Source organism: Trichosurus vulpecula, chromosome 8 (genome assembly GCF_011100635.1).
Source record: "Trichosurus vulpecula isolate mTriVul1 chromosome 8, mTriVul1.pri, whole genome shotgun sequence".
In the NCBI taxonomy this organism is placed as follows: domain Eukaryota; kingdom Metazoa; phylum Chordata; class Mammalia; order Diprotodontia; family Phalangeridae; genus Trichosurus; species Trichosurus vulpecula.
The window spans coordinates 31477036-31491849 of NC_050580.1; the positions used below are offsets into that span (position 1 = coordinate 31477036).

At 44.0% G+C, this 14814-nt stretch overlaps 1 protein-coding gene across 1 annotated transcript in view; it reads right to left on the bottom strand.

Moving 5' to 3' along the window:
• DNA2 (DNA replication helicase/nuclease 2) overlaps positions 1 to 13411 on the bottom strand; it is a 38829-nt gene extending 25418 nt beyond the window's left edge. Inside the window, exons 1-6 of the mRNA XM_036736427.1 lie at positions 13329 to 13411; positions 7514 to 7693; positions 4321 to 4504; positions 3512 to 3657; positions 1636 to 1767; positions 402 to 621 (exon numbers count right to left, since the gene is read on the bottom strand). Coding sequence (XP_036592322.1) covers positions 402 to 621; positions 1636 to 1767; positions 3512 to 3657; positions 4321 to 4504; positions 7514 to 7693; positions 13329 to 13411 — 945 coding nt within the window. The remainder of the gene's footprint in view (positions 1 to 401; positions 622 to 1635; positions 1768 to 3511; positions 3658 to 4320; positions 4505 to 7513; positions 7694 to 13328) is intronic.
• Between the last annotated feature and the right edge of the window lie 1403 nt (positions 13412 to 14814).

Consider the following 14814-nt stretch of genomic DNA (forward strand, 5'->3'; position numbering starts at 1 on the left):
CAGAAGTATTTAATGTCTACATTTCAAGAATGCTTAGGTTCTCATTTCATTCATTAGGTTCTCATCTCAAATCATCAATACATTTAATATAGTAGTAATACACCATTTCCCCTACTTAATCTTAGATGAAATTCGTTAGACGTCAAAAATTGAAAGAGGAAGCTTAAAACTCTATTTTTATTCTGCTACTATTTTTTCCAAAGAAAAATTTCTACCCCTAACAGTATACATTTCTATGATACATTTTCTCATAATGGATCGGCAGGAAACATGCCCAAATTGAAAGCCAGAATTTGGAATTAAAATAGTAAGGGGACATTATTGCATTTTAAAGATAAGTGAATCAGAACGTGTTCTTGGGCAGATTAACTATCTCCTGTCTCAAGAATCTGCATCTGTACCTGGCTTCTATGCTCAATAGAGTTCGATTCCTTGCCGGTTTTAAGCTCCAATGGCATTATTCCACACGTAGCTTTAGACCCGCGATGGATTTTCACGTTGACTGTGACATCAATCTTGCCCTTCAGGCCAAACCTTGGAGACCAAACATTCTCTTCAATATCTAGAGCTTTTGTTACTTGAATCCTACAAGATGGTTCATCCTTTTTTCTATCGCATAATCTGGGAAAAAAAATGCATATTTCTTCTGAAAAAAATGAGAACAACAGATGACTGTGCATGCAAACCAATCAGTAGGTGAAACATGCCAGGCTTCCTAAAAAGACTCAGCGCAGCCTGGTACAAAGACCACGGTCCTGGAAGTCAGGAGATCTGGGGTTATGTCCCAGCCAGGTGACCTGGGCAAGTCACTGGAAGCAGGATGACCTGCATTCAAATCCTGCATCAGATGCTTACTTAGCTGTGGGACCCTGAGCAAGTCAATTAAGCACTTTCAGCCTCAGTTTCTGCATCTGTAAAATGGATCTAGCCATGAGCAATGAATATTTCTCTAATTTTTTAGGTCAGTCTATTACTTAGGGGAAGCTAGGTGACACCATAGTACATAGAGTGCTGGGCCTGGATTCAGGAAGACTCATCTTCCTGAGTTCAAATCCAGCCTCAGACACTTACTAGCTGTGGGACTCTGGACAAGTCATTTAACCTTATTTGCCTCAGTTTCCTCATCTGTAAAACAAGCTGGAGAAAGAAGTGTCATACCACTCTAGTATCTTTGCCAAGAAAACCCTAAATGGGGTCATAAAGAACTGGACACAACTTACACTGAACAACAACAAATTTCTGTAAAGAAGGTCTTATAACTGTACTTAGCTAATTCCTATGTGTCTTGATAGATGGATTAAAATTTTTTACATCCTGTAGCTATCTTTGAATAAAAATTTTTAACTTCTTGCTGAGTTTTATTCATAATAAAGATAAATGGTCATTATTTATGAGTTTTTATTTCATAAACTACAACTTTGAAGTTATTAATTGTTTTGATTAATTTTTTAGTTGATTCTTTTGGGTTCTCTAGATAGACCATCCTCAAAAATGAAAATTTTATTTCCTCAGAAATTTTTAATTCCTTCAAAAGACTGACTGCTCTGCCTTGAAAAGATATGACTCAACACTGCTAACCATCAGAGAATCCTAACCAGTGAGAGAAAAAGGGTCAGACTCGAATGGCTTTCTCACGGAGTGAGGGGCGTCCTGGCGAGGTCCACGGAAGCAGGCTTGTGCATGAAATCTTCAGCCCATCTAGAAAACGACGGAAGATAGTCTTCTACTTCTTGTTTAAATTCATCTTGTTTCAGGTTCAAGTGATACCTTTAAAAACAAGCAAGGATACAGTGAATATAAAAAAGGAAGAAGATGAAGAGACAGTGGAGAAGCCAAGAAAGGTGACGTGACCCCGAGTCTAAGGTCACACAACCACCTGGATTCCTGGAGGAAGACTCCAGTGACACCTTCTGATGATGAGGTCCCCTCCACAGAGCTGCTTCCATGGAAACCTAAAAGCAAATGGTACCGTACCATGATGACAACACGTGTACGTGTGAACGTCCTGTGAGAAGGAGCCAGGAGGGGCTCCGGACTGCGCCCTGACCACAGAACATTTCCCCCAACTCTTTCTATGCCTTCGGCACTTCCAAGCTACCTCCGTGTCGTATGTGGCCTGCTTGCCTGTCGTCTCTGACCACAGCTAACAGCATCTGCCTTTGACGCTATAAAGAATCGCTCACTTTTCTCACACTAAAATGCCAGACTCAATTAAAAATAAATAAAATGAGAATTCTAAGATGGTTTAAATACATAAAATACCTTTGAATACAGTGCCTATATATAAGGAAGGGGGTATAGATGCCAAGTGGTCCTCTGCAGGGCCAGCATACATAGGGACAAGAAAAATGACTTTTCACAGTCCTGGCCCTTTGTGGCCTTGAGAAGACCCTCAGCCTGCCTGGGCCTCGCGGTTCCTCATCTGTGAAATGGTGACTGGAATGCTTCATCTCCTGACTGAGGGAGGCCCAAATTAGAGGACCAAGTATCTGTGGCAATGAAGCACTTTACAAATGCCAACTACTATCTCTACTCTTAATGAGGATCCACGCGGACTCTGAGTCACTTAGCCAATCAGAGCTTCAATTGCTTCATCTATGAAAAGGGGATAATGATACTGACCTCGCAGCGCTATTCTGCTGAGAGTCCTTTGCAGATGTGTGCCAGCATGATGCCAAGTGAAAGAGTAACACAGTACAACAACACAGTAACCCTCGTCCAGGCTTCTTCCACACTGCCTTGGTCCTAAGGGGCCGGCAGATGGCCACGACGCATACTCACAAACCAGAGTAAAGAGGCCGGAGCACGTGCAGCTCCCTGGCCCCTTCACTCGATCAAGAGCACTGGCCTCTCTGGGCCTCAGTTTCCTCCCTTGTAAAAAGAGAGGACTGAACTAAATGATGTCTACACTCTGTCACCAATGTAACTACTCAATGAATGAAGGCGATCACCTTGGAAAAAGAGTCAACCTGGACCCCAGGGGACCCCAGCATTGAGGCACCAAGTCCCCTGTGCTCAAATTTAGTGCACGCTTCCTGAACTTGAGCCATCACCAGGAACCTGCCTCAGGACTCCTGAGCCTCCTAAGGCTTGTCCCCTGCCTGTCCCAGCTTTTGGAGTTGGGGCCTCATTTGGTCATCCTCCCTGGCTGATGGCTGTCACTCTTCACAGTTCTCAGGACACTCATCCCCAGAAATTCTGCCCTCTTTCCAATGCTGTACAAACTTCTCTGCCACAGGCTGCCGCCAAGGAACACCCTGATGGGGGCTCAACTCTACAGGAACACCTTTGATGAGCCTCCTCCAGCTGCTCTAGAACTTTATTTTCTGATGCTTTTCCTGGTATTCTAGATCCAGGGGAATATACAGGCATTTACTGGGCAATATCATATGAGGAAATGGGGAGGGGCAAAAAGCAGGATAAAAGTCCCAGTGTGACCCAAAACATTTTGGAGATTCCAAGATATGTTTCTGTAATCACATTTAACCCTAGTTCTGATTGTGTTACTTACATTTCCTTCAGATGTTTTATTTCTTGAACAGTCTGTAGAGCAAGTTCCTGGAGGTTTTCTTGGGCAAAGCTGTCAGTTATTGCTTTCTGAAATATTTCATGCAGGACTGTGCCAATCAGCATTTGATGAGAATTGGGATCGCAGCTCTAGAAGAACATGGCAGATGTATTTCTGATGTGCTACATGTTAAGACTTTTTTTATATACATAGTTACCCAAGAAACGGGTATTTTTCTAATATTAAGCAGCCAAGAAAAGAGAATATGAAATCTTCATCTACTTCTCCTTTGTCTCTTAATTATTCAATAAATTCTCATGGATCTACAATGTCTAAAGTACTAATAATCAAAAAATAATTTCACAGACTACCAAGAACAGACATAATTAGGAATGTTTAATGTTCCCAACAAAGGAATGTTTAATACATGTATTCAAAAACAGAAAAGATAATTTTATAACTATCAATAGAAATCTTAGTAAAAAATTAAGTCTTCCTTTCTCAGAAATGCTGGTTAACATTACTACATTAACTATCTACTATCCTTTTCCCCTATAGAATGATCAAATGGAAAGTACATCCAACACTGATTTCCAAAACTCATTTATTACTTTGCTACTTCTTTTACAATATAACTATTGTGCTTCTTTAAGACAAGGCTAAAAGAATCCTCTGGCCACAGGCAATAAACCTCAGGACACCACAACAATTAGTATCAGGTCTTGTTAGTTTATTTAATTGAGAATCCTAAGGTTCAGTATCACAGCCGATGAATTTGGATCAGCCATAATAACATTTTCTAACATGCTTACCCTAAAATTTTCACTCAGAACTGCTCTTCTCATACAACGAATGCTATTTGCCACACTTGTGCCAGAAATCAGCATGTCTGGGTAGAGAGTCAAATATCCAAAATCTTTATCTATTATCCAAGCATCTGCTTTGTATTCTCCTTCCAAATGAATGATGTCTCCTGGCTCTATGGAAAGGTCATCCCTGCAAATAAAGATATATGCCATGTAGGAGCTTCATTTAAAATGCACAAAAAAGAGACATGATTAGAGCTTCACCTACAGAAGACGGAACATTGCTCATTCATAGGATTTAGAACAGGAAAACAAATTTGCAGATCACTTAGTTTAAGCCTTTTATGTGACAGATAAGAAAACTAAACCCCAAAGAGATTAAATGAATTATCTAAGGTCACCCAAGGAGGAAGAGAAAGAGGAAGAGTCAGATTTGAACCCAAGTTCTCTGGATCCACAAGCAACTAGGTGGTGCAGTGGACAGAGTGCTGGGCCTAGAGTCAGGAAGACTCATCTTCCTGAGCTCAAACACTTAAACAGCTGTGTGACCCTGGGCACATCACTTAACGCTGTTTTCCTCAGTTTCCTCATCTGTAAAATGAACTAGAGAAAGAAATGGCCAACCACTCCAGTATCTTCATCAGGGGGTCACAAAGAGTCAGACAGGACTGAAACAACTGAATATCATCTCCAGATTCAGAGCCAGGACTCTGGTCACCGTCCCACAGTGACCTCTTTCTGCAGAGCCAGATACCAATCAATATCGAGTTTTTTATAAAAGTCTTTACCTGCCTCCAACTTTTAAAAAAAGCACAAATACACTCATGGATTCCCGTCAAATAGAAAGAAGTTAACTGCTTAGGCTCCAAGAGTTATTAAACAACTGGCCACCTTTACATAATCTAATCTCAAAGGGCTGAGAATTTCAGTCCTTGCTATTTATTCTTCCATTTTTAAGCCATCCATCATTCCTATGCCTTCCTAAAATTTTAGGAACAGCAAGCCTAATGTAACAAGAATGAAATATAAAGGCTTTTTTTAGTTCCATCTTGAAACCTGGGCACAAATCCAAGATCAGTCTGCCCTATGCCCCTAGGTAGCATTGCTATAATGATGTAAACAAGGGTTAAAGAATTTTGGGCAAACAAAATTAAAAGGAAAGCAGGAAACTGGGAAAAAGTTTTACTGCAAGTTTCTCTAATAAAGGCCTCATTTCTCAAACATACAAGAAACCGAGCCAAATTTATAAAAATAAAAGTCCTTTCCTAATTGATAGATAGTCAAAGGATACGAACAGGCAGTTTTCAGAAGAAATCAAAGCTATCAATGATTACTGAAAAAAAAATGCTATAAATCACTAATGATTAGGGAAATGCAAATTAAAACAACTCTGAGGTACCACCTCACACCTATCAGATTGGCTAATATGACAGAAAAGGAAAAGGCCAAATGCTAGAGGGGATGTGGAAAAACACAGACACTAATGCAGTGTTTGTGAAGTCGTGAATTGGTCGAACCACTCTGGAGAACAATTTGGAACGAGGAAGGAGCTATGTAATTATGCAGACCCTCTGACCCAGCAATATCACTCCTAGGTCTGTATCCCAAAGAGATCAAAGAAAAGGGAAAAGGACCTATTTGTACAAAAATATTTAGAGCAGTTCTTTTTGTTGTGTGTTTCAACAATCTGACTAGCAGCTTCTGTGGGGGTATAAGATCCACCCACAGCCAGCACCCAGAAAGCTGCCAACAGCACAGGTTCTTTCGATTTGCTTAATTAAGGAAAGCAAGGTGAAGGGGTTGACAAGCTTACTTTTAATTCAAATATCATTCAGTTAGTTCAGGGGAAAAAAACCAGCATCCTGAACTTCAAAACAATGCAAACAAATTTCAAACATCAACAGACTTTGTCTGATTCAAGTACCAACACATAGTTACCAGAGTTCAACAAAATTTCAACATCTGGGTTTACAAGCTGGAGGGCTCCTTAGCTACAGCTGCCGAGAGTCTCCTCATCAACACCATCTCCAGAGCCCCTTCTTATACGGCTTCAGACATCATCAAACACCATCTGAATCACCAGAGCTCAGGCTCTGGTGATTGGTTCTTGAGTTGGCCCCTCCCCTTAGGACCCTGGGAGGTTCACATCCACATGGATTACGTTAACACCTAATGGGGTTTGGGCCTGGGGCTTAGCACCTAGTAAAGCTCACTGAGATAAACTGAGTCACTCAAAGAAAACAAAGGCCATTCTGGTTACATGGTGGCAAAGAATTAGAAATTAAAGAGATACCCATCAACTGGGGAATGAGTGGACAAGTTATGATACGTGATTGTGATGGAACACCACAAGATAATACTATAAGAAATGATGAAAGGGATAGTTTTAGAAAAACCGGGGAAGACGTATATGAACTGATGCAAAGTGAAGCAGAAAAGAACACTGTACACAGGAAGAGCAATATTGTAAGGATGATCAACTGTGAAAGACTTAGCTAACATTGATCAATACAACGATCCAAGACAATTCCAAAGGACCCATGATGAAAACTGCTATCCACCTTCAGAGAGAGAACAGATAAGCGCTGAGCACAGACTGAAGACGACTTTTTTCACTTTTCTTTTTTGCATCAAGGCTAATATGGAAATGTTTTCACATGTATAATCACATGGGAGTTCACATATATAACTGAAATAATATTGCTTGCCTTCTCAATAGGGAGGGGAGAGACCACAGGGGAGAGAATTCAGAACTCAAAATATTTTTTTAAATGTTAAAAAAAAAAATTTAAAAAAAGAATTATACGCTAAACTTCATTTGATGCTTCTTAAAAACTAACTTAGATTTCATGCTACAACTGAACAGAATGAAGGTCTAGGTGGAAGAAGGAGCAGTCATTAATACAACGATGTTCTTTGTCTTCACTCGACCTCTACCAGTTGTGTGACTGTGGACAAACTAACAATATTTGCAGTAACATTCTGTTTAATCCCCACAGAGTTTGAGTTATTCATTTTATTTCCTCAAATGGGTTTGGAAACAGAGACCTGAGATGCGGAGCACAATATCAGCACAGAATTGATCCACATTCAAAACCCCGTTCATTTCTAGTCAAAGATTAATTGCCAGTATTCTGCTAGACTTTAAGAAGATATCTAGAGAATGTCAGTTCAACTAGCACATGCGCACATCAATTACCACTCATTCCTAAGGATGCAGAGCTCTTGATCTTCCAGTGACTGAGAAGTTGTTATGATTAGATGTTTCTCTGGGATTCCTTCGTTCTGTACAACATTGACCTCCAGCACCAGGTATCGATTATCTGCTCCGCGTCGCAGGATTGCATCAGGAAACATTGTGGCCATTTTCTTCTGAAATCTTTAGAAGAAGAGACAATGTATTATATTAGCACAACCAAGAAACAAGAGTTTGTCCTCCCGGTCTCTTTTTCTATCTACAAACCAAAGAGATCCCTTTCCATATTTAACTCTCCAGAGTAGCTAATACCAAAAATTTTCCTATGCTAAAATAGGGAAAAACCAAGGATAGGCAGACAAGTTGACTTTTGTCTAAAATAACTTCTCCTCTGAAAAAACTTCTAAGAAGATATTCAATGTGTGACATGCTGCTCTTTTAGCTTTTCAAAATGTAATCTAAGAGGGCTCCTTCTTCATCCTATGACAGCCTACAGCTCTGGGCACTTGGGACAAAGACGCCATCTAAGTATTCAATAATACTCAATACCACTTGAGTGAGCCCAAGGGAAACTAAGGGTAGGCATGTGCTTGGGACTGTAACAGAAAGAGGGAGAAATTTCAGAGATGAGGGAAACCATGACAGAGAGCTATGTGGAACTCAGAAAACCTTAGAGTGAATCAGGAGCTGGAAAATGGACCTCAGAGGTCAACCTATCAACCCTAATGCAAGAATTCATTTCTTTATGACAGCCCAGGCAAGTTGCCCCAATTCAAATATTCTCAATGAACTAACAAGGTAAGCCACCCCCTTTGTAAAAAAGCTTTAAATATTACAGACTTCTTTATTACATTAGGCCAAAAATTGAATTGCCTCTTAGTACCTTTTACCTACTGGGAGACGTGAGGGTCATCTTCACGTACTTGAAAAGGGGTCATGTGGTAGAGGGATTGGACTATTCTGCTGGCTCCCAGAAGGCAGAACCACAGGTCATTTGGTCCCAAGTGGACCTGACAATGCCTGACCAATCACCACCTGGCTTTTTTTCTGAATGCCTTGACTGAGGCAGGGCCCATGACTTCTGAGGTGACCCATCCCCCTCTTGCAGGCTTTCATTATTTGAAACATCTTCCTACTGGAGCTATACCCAAAGGGTTATAAAAAGGTGCATACCCTTTGACCCAGCAATATCTCTGGGAAAAGGACCCACATGTACAAAAATATTTATAGCAGCTCTTTTTCTTGTGGCCAAGAATTGGAAATCGAAGGGATGCCCATCAGTTGGGGAACAGCTGAACAAGTTGTGGTACATGATTGTGATGGAATACTACTGTGATATAAGAAATATGAACTGATGCTGAGTGAAGTGAGCATAACCAGGAGAACACTGTACATAGTAACAGCCACAGTGTGCAACGACTGATTTTGATAGACTTAGCCTTTCTCAGCAACGCAAGGACCTAAAACTTTTCCAGAGGACTCATGATGGAAAATGCCATCCACATCCAGAGAAAGAACTACGGAGTTGGAATGCTGAGTGAAGCAGACTCTTTTCTCTTTTGTTTTCTTTCTCATGGTTTCTCCTATTCATTACAATTCTTCTATGCAACATGACTAATGTGAAAATGTGTTTAACAGGAACGTATGTGTGGAACCCATACAGGATTGCATGCTGTCTTGGGGGGGGAGTAAGGAGGGAGGGGGAGAAAATTTAAAACTTATGGAAATGAATGTTGAAAACCGAAAATAAATAAATATTTTTTTAAAAAGAAAGAAAAATCTTCCTATGCTGTGCCTCTCAGCAACCTTCCCCAACTGCTCCAAGGTCTGCCCTAATCTACCCTGTGAAAAAAAGGAGAGGGTGTCCACCTCTTCTGACACTGGCTTGTTATAACCACTGTTTCCTTTTCTAGCTGTTCACAAACCCTCCCTTTAATAATATAACCTTGAATTTTGCCAGGATCAAAGTAAGGCTCAGTGACCTTTTTCAGATTTTCAGCCTCCTCTTCCCTCTCTGGAAAATTGGGACATTTGCCATCTTCCAGACCTGTGATGCCACTCTCACTTCCCACACTCTTTCAAGGATCTCAGATGATGGCTCAGCATTCATGCCTCCCAGCTTCAGCACCCTGGGACAGGTCATGTCTATATAGTTTGGACAGACTTGCAAGGGGTCCTGGGGCTCTCTTGTTATCTTCCTACTTATTCCTGGGAATCAGCTCCCTAGTATTTGTTTCCCATTAGCCTATGGCAAGCCTGGTTGTAGTTCAAATCATATGAATTGGGGGTGAATAAGGGATGTGTTATTACCATGATATACTAAAGAACACAATGTAAGGCACTGAATTATATATAGTTCAATCCAACAAATTTATCAAATGCCTACTACGTAGGTGTTGGGGGGGGGAGAAAGATTTAAATAAAATAGGATCCCTGCCAACAAAAAGCTTACAACCCCATAGTTCTATTTCTTGTGTGGTTCAATCAAGCAATAAACAGACATGTAAGTAACTACTATATGCCAGGCACTATTCTGGGCTCTGGAGATAAAAAGACCATAGCAAACAGTTGCTGTTCTCAAGGAGCTCATAATCTCCTGGGAGCTGGGGGACATAACACATACATACATACATACATGTACACCAAACAAGAAAAAGGTACTTTGAAAGGAAGGCCCCAGCAACTGGGGGCTCAGGAAAGGCCCGGAGAAGTAGGATTTGGGGGCATTCTAGGCACGAGGAGGATTCCGTCTGGCCTTCTAACAAGAGAGAACAGGGAACCAGCTTGGCACATCACCTCATCACTCTGGGCTAGGCTATCTACATCTCCAAAGTCCTCTGCAACTCTGAGGAGTTTACAAAATAAAATCCACCTAAAGCTCCAGAGGGAAGGGCAGCACTGGCACCTCAAATGGATGCGCTTGGTTGGCTGCCTTCGAACAGCACAGGCATACTGCAATCTGTTCATAAATGTTTGGCTGAAGCTATGGTATGTGATTGCGATGGAATACTATCATGCTATAAGAAATGACAAGGATGATTTCAGAAAAACCTCAAAGACTTACATGAACCGATGCAAAGAGAAGTGAAGAGAACCAGGAGAATGTTGAACACAGTAACAGCAACATTGTTAAATGAAGAATTGTGAATGACTTGGCTATTCTCAGCAATACAATGATTGGAGACAATCCCAAAGGACTATTGATGAAGCATGCTGCCTCCAGAGGAAAAACTGATACTTGTCTGAATATAGACTGAAGCATGCTTTCATTTTCTTTCATTCTTCTGGAGTCTTCTTATACAAAATGACTAAGATAGAAATGTTTTACATGATTGTACATGTATAATCTACATCTGATTGCTTACCATCTTCGGGGAAGGGGAGAGAAGAGAGGGATAGAATTTGGAACTCAAAACTTAAAAAAAAATGTTTAAAAACTGTTTTAACATGTAGTTGGGGGAATTGTGTGTGTGTGTGTGTGTGTGTATAATTTTAAATAACTAACCACCAAAAAAACCCAATGCTTGACTGACTGCTCTGAGAGACAAAGACCAGATAATGGACCTCACCTGAGTATACACCCTTACCCATAAACAGACAGAAATTTAACCTCTTCTGCCAAGACCTAAGCCCTGGGAGGCATCATCTTTAAGAAGACTTGGGGGCCGGGGAAGGGGTGGGGAGGAGGGGGCCATAAATATACCCAGGTCTGCTAGCGCTAGCTCTCGCAGCTCTGTGTGTTCCTTGGTAAAGGGGAATAGAGATTTTATAAAAAACTGCTAAAGCTGAGGCGGCTACAGATATGTATGTACATGCAGCCACAGGACAGCTCGAGGACTACACTAAATTACATGAAATGCCAAAAAAGCTGGAGGAAGATGTCTGGCTGATGGAGCACTGAAGGACTTGAAGGATCACAGGATGAGATGCCATTATCGTCAGCCTGCAATAACTAGGTCCAGAAGCTGGGAGCTCATCTCACCCAATCTTCTTATTGCAAGAGGAAAATGCCGAGGCCCAGAATGGAGAAGGGACTTCCTGAAGGTCAAAGAACCTCAGCGGTCAGAGGTAAGTTAGGAAAAAGCCCCCTAGATTTGGAGTCAGGACACCGTGAATAAAAGGCAGTTCGGCGCAATGAAGAGAGCGGGCTGAATCTGCAATCAGGGACTCTGGTTCAAATCTTTGCTCTCACTTGCTATTTGTTTGACTTTGGTCAAGTCCCTTAACTTCTGTGGGCCTCAGCTTCCTCAATGATAAACTGAGAGGGTTGGATTAGGTGGCCTCTAGGGCCCCTTATGGCCCTAAATCTATGACCTTATGATCTTTACCGGTAAAACAGGAAGGCTGAACAAAATAACCTCTAACAGTTCTGGCCTTCATCGCCTCTGGCCTGAACTACTGCCTTAGGAGTCCCCAGATCTCTGCATTCCAACTCATTCCCCGCACACAACCCCCTTTTCCTAAAGAGCAGCTATGACTAGTCACACACCTACTAAATCAACTCTTTACTGCCTTCAGCTAAAGACAAACTTGTGCCTGACGTTGAAACCCCTTAACAACCAGGCCCCAGGCCACCCTTCTGCCCTCCTACCCATCACTCCCTTCACCCACTCCTCCCTTCAAACTGGCCGAGAAGCCCCGTGGCCCATCCACATGCCCACGGGCAGAACGTCCTTTCTTCTGCTCCGACTCTGAGAATCTCTAATTTCCTTCCAAGCTTTGCTTGAGCTGCCCCAGGGGCTCCTAATCTGGATCGGGGTCTCCTAATCAACTTTAAAAATACATATATTTTGATAACTATTTCAATACAATCAAATTAGAGGCAGCTGGGGGCACGTGACATAGAGCACCGGGCCCGGAGCTAGGAAGAGCTGAGTTCAAATCCAGCCTTACACTAACACCTGTATGAAGCCAAGCACATCACTTCACCGTCTGCCTCAGTTTCCTCAACCGTAAAATGCGGATAATAATAGGACGTAATTCACAGGATTTTTGTGAGGCTCAAATGAGATCATATCTGTGAACTGTCTAGAGCAGTGCGTGGCACACAGTGGGCACTTAATAAATGATTGTTCCCTTTTTCCTCCGGTATCCTTTGTGTTTCTTCTGTAATTTCTTTTGTACATAACTGCCTTGTCTCCCCTATTAGACTGTGATCTTCTAGAGAGGCAAGTCTTTTTTTCTTTGTATCGACTTTGCACAGTGACTGGTACACAGTAGGTTCTTAATAAATGCTTAACTTGATTAAAAACACTTTTCTGAGAAGGGCTCCAAGACACACACAAAAAAGACTAAAAATCCCTTATCTATCAATCTAAGAGCCGAGGAACTCGAAGTGCGCAGGAAGCCCCTCCTGTTCTGCAAGCCTTGGCTCGGCATTCAAAGCTCTTCATGCCCCTCCTACGCCCATATAGACCCACCTTTCCGGGCTCCTTCCACCTTCCACCCTCACCCCCGGGGTCTGCCCGCACTGCCCCCAACCAGAGCCTCAGGGTCCCCGAGGTCTGAGGACCACACCCCCCCGCCCCGGGCCTTAACCCCAGAGCCCTCCCTCCGGGGACGACCTTCCCCGGCCCCAGGCTAGTTTGTTGGGGTCTCCCCCATTAGAGGGTCGGCTCCCTGGGGGCGGCCCCCACCCCACCCCACCCCACGCAGTTCACTCATCCACGCATACATTCACTCCCGCATCGCGAAGGAAGCCCTCTCCTTACCGCCCCTCCCCCACAGCAGGGGGCCCTGGGGGCTCAGCCCGCGCCGTCCGCGCCCGCTCCCGCGCCCTGCGTTCAAATCTCCCGCTCCCTCCCGGCCCGCTGCTCACTGGTCGGCCGGTGCGGCCGCCTCCTCCACCGGCGTCTTCTCCCCCGGCAGCTCCAGTTTGTCCAGCTCCTGCGCCAGCTCCATGGCTAGGCTGGCCGGGGTGGGGAGGGGTCTCCGGCTGAGCCCCCGGGGTGGGCGGTGCTCGTGGGGACTCGTGGAGCCGGCGGCCCGGCTGCGCATGCGCCCGCAGCTCTTCCTGCCCCGCCCCGCCAGCAGCGGGGGCGGAGCGCGATTCCCGGCTCTCCCGCAGCGGAGTGCAGTCAGCTGCAGGAGCTCCCTTTGTCCGCTTCTATTTAACCTCCTTGGATGCGCGAGCCGCGGCTCTCTCTTAGTCTCCCCCCGCGAGCCACCCCGTGACAAAGAGGACTCGCAACCCCCGGGAGCCGCCGGCCGCAGGAGGCCCTGGAGCGCGGGGCTCCCTCCGCCCCGAGCGCGGGTCCTGTGTGCGGACGCACAGTTGCGGGGTCCGGCCTCCAAGGTGGGGCGCCCTGGCCCAGGGCCTCCGAGCTGGTGCCTTTCCGGGGTGCTGGTCGCGTCTCCTGGACCCAGACCGTTGGAGCGCTGCCGTTTATGCAGCACTTGGAAGTTTTGCGAGGCTCTTGACCAACACTACTCTATCCTCCCGGTACACCTGGGACGCGGGGGCTGTTATGATCGTCCTCATTTTACAGATGCGTAAACTGAGGCAGACAGGTGCAGAGACTTGCCCAGGGCCGAATAACTAGGATGTGCGGTGCGTTTTGAACTCAAGCTGAAGGTCCGTGGCGCTACTCGATGTGCCTGGGTGGCTCTCTGTATTTCACCCAGCCTCCAGTCTTCACAAGTGCAACACTCGTTTTCCACCCCAGTAGCCGTGGGCTGGGATCCCACTCCCCCCACCCCAGCCCCAGGTGTGCTTGCTCTCCAGATAGGAGCCGTCCCTGGCAGGCATATCACCCCCTCCCATCAGTAGGTAAGAACCCCCTTCTCCAGCTCATTTTACGAATGAGAAAACTAAGCCAAACAGGGTTAGGTGACTTGCCCAGGGTCTCTATTCCCCCAATAGAATGTAAACTCCTCAAGGGCAAACACTGTTTCCTTTTTGTCTTCGGATTTCCATGGTCCAGAATATTGTCTGTACTTAATACTTATTGAATGAGTGAAAACACTTATTAAAAGCCTACTATGTACACAGGTATCAGAATCCTAAGATTTAGAGCAGGAAGAGATCTGAGAAGCCTGCCTTGCTCATTTTACAGAGAAAGAAACTAAGGTTAAAAGAAATCAAGTGACATATCCAAGGCCACGCATTCAGTAGGTGACAAAGCCCAACTCCTCTTGACTCCAAATTAAATGCTATTTTCCTTTTTAAAATTATTTAGGATTTTAAAATTTTTCCCCAGGTATATGCAAAAACAATTTTTAACATTGCTTTTTAAAACTCTGGGTTCCAAATTCTCGCCCTCCCTCCCCACCCCTCCTCATTGAGAAGGCAAGCAATTCCATAT